Below are 9,800 nucleotides of genomic sequence, written 5' to 3' on the forward strand. Positions count from 1 at the left end.
TCTGCTTCCCCTCAGATCAGCCTGTCCTCGGGGATCCTGCTTATGCTACTGGGCGTGGCGGCTCTGACCACTGGCTATGCGGTGCCCCCCAAGCTAGAGGGCATCGGTGAAGGTGAGTTCCTGGTGTTGGATCGGCAGGCAGCCGACTACAACCAGGCCCTGGGCACCTGCCGCCTGGCAGGCATAGCTCTCTGTGGGGCGGCTGGAGTTCTGCTTGCCATCTGCCTCTTCTGGGTCATGATGGGCTGGCTAAGCCAGGACACCAAGGCAGAACCCTTGGACCCTGAAGCTGACAGCCACATGGAGGTCTTCGGGGACGAGCCAGACCAGCAGCTTTCCCCCATCTTCCACGATGCCAGTGGCCAGTCATGGTTCTCGTCACCCACCAGCCCCTTTGGGCAATCTTCTGTGCAGACCATCCAGCCCAAGAGGGACTCCTGAGCTACCCACATGGCCTAAGGAGGAGACAGATCTGGGTTCCGGAATCTTCCCCCTTTTCACCACAACCCTCTTTCAGTGTTTCCCCAACTTCTCCCTTTCAGCACGGTCCCTTTTGAGCCCAACCCCAGGTCAAGTCTGGAGCTCAAATCCCAGTGCTCCTTCCCCAGGGGTGGGGCCTCAACTCATCTGAGATGCCAGCCTTCCTCAAGTCTTCCCCAAACTTCCCATCCATACCCTCTTCCCAAGCCCCTCAGGGGCAGAAAACATCTCCCTCAACCCGTCCCCACTCTTTCCTCTGAATGACCTTGGGCAAGCCTGTTGCCTTTTCAAGCCATCAGCTCCTGCCTCTCTACCATGAGTGCTTTGGGCTAGATTCCTCTTCTCCCCAGGCTTGAGGGCACACACTGCCCTCCGTAGACACAGATGAAGGGGTGGGGTCATTCAGCATGAATGTGTCCCAGATGCTCACTTGGACTTCCCCTGCAGGACGTGTGAGGACGTTTGCACCTCACAGTGTGTCTTCTACCTGCCTCTTGACATCAGAGCCCCCCAGCCCAGCCACCATTGGCAATTACTAGCCCCAGCTGATAAGTGAGGTGGGTGAAGGAGGCTGAAGATGACATGTCCAAGGTCACACAACAAAGTAGCATGCAGGAACTAGAAACACATCTTCATCTTCCTCCTGAGCCAGCTCTTGTGCTACAGGTGGGGCAGAGCCAGTCCCGCACCTTCCTGGTTCCCCGAGGGTCCACAGGGTGGGGGACAGATTTGGCTCAGAAAGACTGGCTGGAGGTCTGATGTTCTCAGGTGGCTCCGGATTTACTTTGGATATGGATTTAAACGATCTCTAGGAGCCGGGGGAGGGGAGTCAGGAGAAGTGGGTTGTCTTTGCCTCTGGAAGTCTACCCACCTAGAAACCTAGCCCACAAGTCTTGACTGTGACCCTGATAATAAATGTGCCCTCTTGGAGGCACCAGCCCCTCCCTGCTGGAGGCGTCGTCTCTCTTCTGTACCACTAGAGGGAGCTCCGATACAGCCGGAGAGCGGCGCTCAAGGCTCCCCTCCCCTCCCTAACTCTCACGCTCAGTCTCCACTAGCCTGAAGGGCCTCCTGGGGGCTCCTCAGGCCGCCGCCACCAGGGAACACCCTACTGTTCTTGTGCCTCACGCCCCCTTCCTCATCCTGCACCCCTCCCATCCCACCTTCCTTTTCAATAAACAGCTGGGATGGATACTGACTTTGTTTCCTTTCTCCCTGGCCACTGGGGCTTGGGGAGGAGAGACACAGACTTTAGGGGCACCTACTGTGGGCTGGGCACGACCCATTATTTCTCATTCGCTCCTCAGGATCACTTGTTAAGAAAGAAATTATTGTTTTTGTCTCTTTTTCTTTTAGACGTTGCCTCGCTCTGTTGCCCAAGCTGGAATGCAGTGCGGAGATTTCGGCTCACTGCAACCTCCACCTTCTGGATTCAAGTGATTCTCCTGCCTCAGCCTCCCAAGTAGCTGGGACTACAGGTGCGCTCCATCACACTCAGCGAATTTTTGTATTTTTAGTAGAGATGGAGTTTCACCGTGTTAGCCAGGATGGTCTTAATCTCCTGACCTCGTGATCCGCTCCCCACGCCTCCCAAAGTGCTGGAATTACAGGCGTGAGCCACCATACCCGGCCTTACCATCTTCATTTTACAGGTGCAGTAACTGATGATCAGAGAGGAGAGTCCTTTGCCTAAGGCTTCCCCGTGGTGGATTTTATTTATTTATTTATTTATTTATTTATTTATTTATTTATTTTACTTATTTTTGAGATGGAGTCTTGCTCTGTTGTCAGGCTAGAGTGCAGTGGCGCCATCCAGGCTCACTGCAGCCTCCACCTCCTGGGTTCAAGCGAATCTTGTCTCAGCCTCCAGATTAGCTGGGACTGCAGGTGCATGGCACCGTACCCAGCTTATTTTTGTATTTTTAGTAGAGACGGGGTTTCACCATGTTGCCAGGATGGTCTCCATCTTTTGACCTCCTGATCCTCCTGCCTCGGCCTCCCAAAGTGGTAGGGTTACAGACATGAGCCACCCCGCCCAGCCTATTTTTCTTTTATTTATTTATTTATTATTATTATTTTTTTAGAGATGGGTTTTCACCATGTTGGCCAGGCTGATCTTGAACTCCTGACCTCAGGTAATCCGCCCACTTCAGGCTCCCAAAGTGCTGGGATTACAGGCGTGAGCCACCACGCCCAGCTTGTTTTTATTTTTAATTCTTTTTGTTTAAGTAGCCTTTGGGATCCAAGTGGGTTTCGGTTACATGAATGAGGTCTATGGTAATTCTGAGATTTTAGTGCCCCCATCACTCAGTCCCCAAGGTCCGTACACTGTACACGACAGGCAGTCTTTTATCCCGCACCCCCTCACAGCCTCCCCGCACTCGGTCCCCGAGGTCCGTAACAATCGCTTTGTAGCCTACCCATCCTCATAGCTTAGCTTCCACTGTACAAGTGAGACCTGTCGTATCTGGTTATCCATTCCTGAGTTATTTCACTTTGGATAATGGCCTCCAGCTCCACACAAGTCATGCAGTGGATTTAAATGCTTAGCCTAGGTGGAGCGTGGTGGCTCACACCTATAATCCCAGCACTTTGGGAGGCCGAGGCGGGCAGATCACCTGAGGTCAGGAGTTCAGGACTAGCCTGACCAATATGATAAAACCCTGTCTCTACTAAAAATACAAAAATTAGCCAGGCGTGGTGGCATGGGCCTGTAATCCCAGCTACTCAGGAGGATGAGACAGGAGAATCACTTGAATCCAGGAGGTGGAGGTTGCAGTGAGCTGAGATGGCGCTATTGCACTCCAGCCTGGGCGACAGAGTAAGACTACATGGCTTAAAAAAAAAAAAAAAAAAAATTGCTTAGCCTGATTGGCCTATTGCCTGAGTGTGGAGCACCTGTCTTTGGGTGGGAAGGAGATTTCTCAGTCACCTTGGGAACCCACTTCTCCCAGTTCTGAAAGGAATGTGAGGGCCAGGGCGTGGGAGAGGGGGCTGAAGCCAAAGGTAAGACCTTGTCCAGGCCTGAAGAGGAATGAACCCCTTTTGGCCCTCTCCGGGGGCTGAGCCTTGTTCTTAGTGCCTTACAGAATTCAGGAATTCATTTAACCAGGACGACAACCTCTGAGGTGGCGAATACCATCCTCAAACCTAGTTTTTCTAAGCTCCAGGCTTGCGTTTCTGTCTGTAGTCACCTGGATGCTGAATTTAAACTCAACTCTCCCAAACTGTTCTCTTTATTACTGCCTCCCGACCTGGCCCTCCTATGCTGCCCATATCTGAGAGGGTAGCGGCCCCATCCTTCTGGCTGCTCCAACCAAGACCTCCCCTTTCCTCACACCCTGAATCCAATCCATCAGCAAGTGCTGTCAGCTCAACCTTGGAAATCTGTGCCGTACCTAACCACTTCTCGAGAGCCCCATGGCTGACTCTGTGGTCTGAGCTACCACGGCCTCCCATCGGGATCACTGCCCCAGCTTCTCCCGGTCTCCTGGCTTCTGACTTTTGAACCCCACCCTACCCCACACCTCGACTTCCCAAGTCTAATTGCTACCCAGCAGCCAGACAGATCTTGTTAGAACACAAGTTAGGTCGTGTTCCTCCTCCACTCCAAACCTTCCCACGGCTCCCACGTAACTCAGAGTAGCCGAAACCCTCCCTGTGGCCTCCAGTGTTCTACACAACCTGCTGATTTCCACTCGCCCCGCACCTCCCTCTGTAATCTCAACTCCCACCGCTCTCCAGGTTCCCGTGTCCTCTCCAGCCAGGACCCTGACTCAGGGCCTTTGCCTCGCTGTTCCCTCTGCTGGAGTGCTCCTCCCCAGTGCACCACATGGGCAATTCCTTCAAGTTAATGCTCAAACATCACCTTCTCGGCGAGGCCTTCCCTGAGCAGCCTATTTAAAAATGCAACCGTGCCAGGCGGAGTGGCTCACACCTGTACTCCTCACACTTTGGGAGGCTGAGGCAGGCAGATGGAGACTCAGGAGTTCGAGACCAGCCTGGGCAACATGGTGAAACCCCATCTCTACTAAAAATACAAAAATTAGCCAGGCATGGTGGCACACACCTGTAATCCCAGCTACTCGGGAGGCTGAGGCAGGAGAATCACTTGAACTCGGGAGGCTGAGATGGCAGTGAGCCGAGACTGTACCATTGCACCATTGCACTCCAGCCTGGGTGATAGAGTGAGACTCCATCTCAAAGTAAAAAGGAAGCTAACATGGAGTATAAATGAGTGCAGGGAGTTTGACGATATCAAAATAGAACATACGCACGCCCTCTGATTTCTCCCTCTCATGCAGGTGGATCTGTAGGTTCAGCTCTGCCTGTTGGAACAATATAGTATTATTTGTAATGAAAATATTTGGAAACAACCTAAATGCTTGTGGTAGGGGCTAGTTAATAAAGCATGGTAAGGCTAAGTGCAGTGGCTCACACCTGTCATCCCAGAAATACAATTGCTGGCTGGGTGCAGTTGCTTACACCTCTAATGTCAACACTTTGGGAGTGGCCAAGAAGGGCGGATCACTTGAGGTCAGGAGTTCGAGACCAGCCTGGCCAGCAATGGTGAAACCCCATCTCTACGAAAAATACAAAAATTAGACAGGCATGGTGGTGTGTGCCTGTATTTCCAGCTAGTTGGGAGGTTGAGGCAGGAGAATCTCTTGAACCCAGGAGGCAGAGGTTGCAGTGAGCAAAGATTGTGCCACTGCACTCCAGGCGACAGAGTAAGACTCCATCTCAAAAAAAAAAAAAAAAAAAAAGGCCGGGTGCAGTGGCTTATGCTTGTAATCTCAACACTTTGAGAGGCTCAGGCAGGTGGATCACGAGGTCAGAAGTTCAAGACCAGCCTGGCCAACATGGTGAAACTCTGTCTCTGCTAAAAATACAAAAATTAGCCAGGTGTGGTGAGTAATTTTCTCTAACCCCAGCTACTTGGGAAGCTGATGCAGGAGAACCGCTTGAACCCAGGAAGTTGGAGGTTGCAGTGAGCTGAGATCACGCCAATGGACTCCAACCTGGGCAACAGAGCGAGACTCCAGCTCAAAAAAAAAAAAATTACTTTGGTCAAGATGGAGTAACAGGGATCAGGTTTAACACACCCCACAAAGCACCTATGAAAGGGCCGTTCCCTCTCCTCTCTGAGGTGGGAAGATCTGGGAGGGAGAGGAGGCTGACTGGTGGGGTCCACCTTCTGTCCCACCCCACTTCTATCCACATGCCCTTCGATTCCTCCCTCTTATGCAGATGGGGCCACTTCACTCCAGATAGAATGTTTTTATTCTATCCAAGAGCCCCCCAACCCCCAAACCACCCTGAATGTTCCCCCCTCCCGCTGAGTCCGGCATGCCCTCCGCATCCCTACTGACCCAGGGGACGAGGTTAGCTCAGAGAAGCCCCTCTACCTCACCTACACTGGACCAATGAAGAAGTGATCTGGGGTCACTGCCTGGTCCCTGGGAGCACTGTGCCACGGCAGGGGGCTGAGGTGCCCCAGGGTGAGAGAGAGAAGCAGTGATATTCATACAGACGAGGGAGGGATTAGTGGAGGTGGAGTGAGAGACAGCCTGCTGGGGCAGTCTGGAAGGCAGACATTCCTTCCGTTCAGCAACGCTCCTGCCTCAAAATCTCCTCTACCGCTTATATCTAGTGCAGGCTGAGAGTGAATCTGTCTGCCAGGGTTCAAGCCACTGTGTGAGCCTGGGCAATTTCTTAACCTCTCTGAGTGTCGGCGTTTTTTGTTTGTTTTGTTTTGTCTCTAAAATAGGAACAACAAGGGTACCAGTTCCTTGAGACTGAAGACTTAATGTACTTAACAAAGGACCTGGCACATAGACGTGCCCCCTAAATGCCAGCTGCTATTATGAAAGAGAGAAGTCTGAGGTTCAGAACCATCAGGAAACACACAAGCTATGATAATGGATGGCTCAGACAGGGTACCGTCCTGCAGGGACTCACAGTCTAGTGGAAAGGACAGTCCTGTGAACAACAAATGGCAATATAACCGGGTAAGTACTGAAATAGAAGAACAAAGTAATATCCTATCACGGGGCAGACATGGGGGCAGTGAGAGTGGGAGACAAGCGCTTGTCCCTGCAGGCTCTCTACTCAGTCCGTCATGTACATTAGCTCTGGCAGTCCTCAGACCACAAGGTGGTTACCATTATCTCCAATTCACAGAAAAGCAAACAGCACAGAATGTTTAAGTGTCCTGTCAAGACGGCATAGCTAGCAGAGTTGAAATTTGAACCCAAGAAATTTAGGTCCAGAATGCCCCAGATGCAGAAATGACCCCACAGATTCCACCAACTAACCTGATTCAGAGTGGAAGTCACACTCATAGCCCCTCACATAGGTCCACACAGACACAGGAAAACACACACGTGTCTATCCAGATACACACCCGTTGCCGTCTATACCAAGCGCTCAGAAAATCCTCCACACCACACCAGGAATGATATGCATTGTTGAGAAAAAAAAAAAAAAGTCCGCTCCGAAGACCTCACAGACACAGGCATTCAAGTGTAAATTGAAGGACCCACAGGAGTTCTTGAATAGCACGTTACATGCCTGGATGCACACCAACGGGCATGTGAATTATGCTGGTGGGGCCTGTAGGCACTGGCACACTGTATTTGCACTCACTCTGCTACTGAATTTTTTCACAGCTACATTTACTGAGCACCTACTCTATGTAAGTGAAGATAAAGTGGTCGGATGCAGCGGCTTATTCCTGTAATCCCAACACTTTGGGAGGCCAAGGTGGGCAGATCACTTGAGGTCAGGAGTTCGAGACCAGCCTAGCCAACATGGTGAAACCCCATCTCTAGTAAAAATACAAAAATTAGCTGGATGTGGTGATGCATGCCTGTGGTCCCAGCTATTCGGGAGGTTGAGGCAGGAGTATCACTTGAATCTGGGAGGCGGAGGTTTCAGTGAGCCAAGATCTTGACATGTACTCCAGCTTGGTAACAGAGTGAGACTGTCTAAAAAAAAAAAATACAAAAATTAGCTGGGCATGGTGGCACACCTGTAATCCCAGCTACTCAGGAGACTGAGGCAGGAGAATTTCTTGAACCTGAGAGGCCAAGGTTGCGTTGAGCCGAGATTGCACCACTGCACTCCAGTCTAAGTGACAGAGTGAGATTCTATCTCAAAAAAAAAAAAAAAAAAAAAAAAAAAAAAAAAAAAAAAAAAATATATATATATATATATATATGAAAGAAAAAAGATGAAGCTCAGAGAAGTAAAGTGGCTTGCCTAAAGTCAAATGGCTTGGATTCAAACTCCAGCCCTATAATATTAGGCAATGGTGTCTACCTCCACCTCTGTGCAGAGGTATCCATGAGTGAACAGATGTGCCATGGCTGAGTTCCCTCACTGACATTCCCTGTGACCTTGGACATGGCATGGCCTTGTCTGGGCCACATTGTCATGTGAGTCCATTCACAGATGTGCTCCATGGATGTGCACAGTTGGGACCAGCAACCCTGACCCTGCTCTGAGTCTCAGCCTGGCTTGGTCTCACCAGGGCCGTGAGCTTCCAATCCCAGCCTTGCCATGTCCCAGAGCACATGACTCAAAACCAAGCTCTGGGCATCAGGCCAGCAGGGCCCTGGTGATGGAATAACTCACAGGATTTCATAAGCATCCGGCCCGGGACATGTGGTCAGGGCAGGGAGAAGGGAGAAAAACAGGATGTCCACTAGGGTATGTCCTGGGGCAGGGTCAATGGACCAGGTGTGGCAGGGGAAGAGCTGTCGGGGCTTGGCATCTGATGGGCTCTCAGCAGATAGAGGCTGGTTGGGCGAGGAGACGGTGGGGAGGCAGAAGTGTAGCTTTGCTTCATCCTGGAGGCCAGGAATGAGGGAGTAAGTGAGCGACTGACTCAATGAATGAGTGAGGGAGGGAGGGAAGGAAGGAAGAGGTAAGTAAATAAGTTAATAATGGAATGAGGAAAGGAGTGAATTTATTTATTTGTTTGTTTGTTTGTTTTGAGACAAAGTCTTGCTCTGTCGCCCAGGCTGGAATGCAGCCTCGGCTCACTGCAACCTCTGGCTCTCAGGCTTAGGTGATTCTCCCACCTCAGCTTCCCAAGTAGCTGTGACTACAGGCATGTGCCACTACATCCAGCTGGTTTTTGTATTTTCTGTAGAGATGGGTTTCGCTGTGTTGGCCAGGCTGGTCTCAAACTCCCGGGCTCAAACGATCTGCCTGCGTCAGCCTCTGCAGTGCTGAGATTACAGGCATGAGCTACCATGCTATGCTGTAAATTTATTTGCTACACAAATCTGAGTGCCCACTCTGCGCTGCCCCTGGGCAGGGCTCTGTGGAGGTCTAGTGAGCAGGAGGGACACAGCCCTGTCATTGCCACACTAAGAGCTTGAGAGACATCAGTCAGGCTGGGGACCTGGAAAGGCCCTTGACATGCAGAGTGACTCAGCCAGTGTGAGCAAGGGTTGTCAGTGTGCCTGGGGAAGCAAGAGGCTGTGAGGGATGTGTGTGCATACTTGTGTGCCTGTGTGTGTCTGTGTGTATGCACGTGTGCACCAGCACAGCCAGCCATCGGCCAATGCAGGTGTCCCCACGAGCACAAGCGCATCCTCATTCTTCACCCCCACGCCCGCTGTGTACCAGCTAGGCCTGCCTCATGTCATGCCTGACACCCATGCAAGAGCTCCTTCTTCCAGTCACAGGACAAAGGCCTCCTCAGCCCAGACCCTGGAGCTCAGGTGTAAAGACCTCTCAGACCCCTAATGAGAAACACACACAGCCAAAGCTCACCACCCTGTGCCCATGGGCACGGAGTGTGCCCCGGTACACACAAGTGCTGGAGATGCCCCAGGGAGATCCAGACAGATGTGCAGAAGACACTTTGGTCACTCAATCTCCACAGACACTGAGCTAAGTGCTTTGGAGACATACCGGGTGACCTTAGGCATGTCACCCTCTCTGAGCCTCAGTTTCTAATCTAAAAGTAAGGTAGGGCCAGGCATGTTGCCTCACACCTATAATCCAAGCACTTTGGAAGGCTGAGGCAGTTGGATCACAAGGTCAGGAGTTCGAGACCAGCCTGGCCAATATGGCGCAACCCCATCTCTACTAAAAATACAAAAATTAGCCGGGACTGGTGGCAGGCGCCTGTAATCCTAGCTGCTCGGGAGGCTGAGGCAGGAAACTCTCTTGAACCCAGGGGGCAGAGATTGTAGTGAGCCGATATTGTGCCATTACACTCCAGACGGGCAACAAGAGCAAGAATCCATTTGAAGACAAAAAAAAAAAAAAAAAAGAAGCCACCAGCCTTTTACATATTACCT

The 9,800-nt window shown here is 51.3% G+C and overlaps 1 protein-coding gene across 1 annotated transcript; it reads left to right on the forward strand.

The window, feature by feature from the left end:
- On the forward strand, positions 1 to 1,678 carry NRSN2 (neurensin 2; the record flags this gene model as incomplete). The annotated part of the gene is made up of 1 exon (XM_017511400.2): positions 1 to 1,678. A coding segment is annotated over one exon (441 nt), but the record flags the coding sequence as incomplete, so codon positions are not given.
- Positions 1,679 to 9,800: the final 8,122 nt, after the last annotated feature.

This window comes from Cebus imitator, unplaced genomic scaffold (genome assembly GCF_001604975.1).
Source record: "Cebus imitator isolate Cc_AM_T3 unplaced genomic scaffold, Cebus_imitator-1.0 Scaffold18, whole genome shotgun sequence".
Taxonomy (NCBI): Eukaryota; Metazoa; Chordata; class Mammalia; order Primates; family Cebidae; genus Cebus; species Cebus imitator.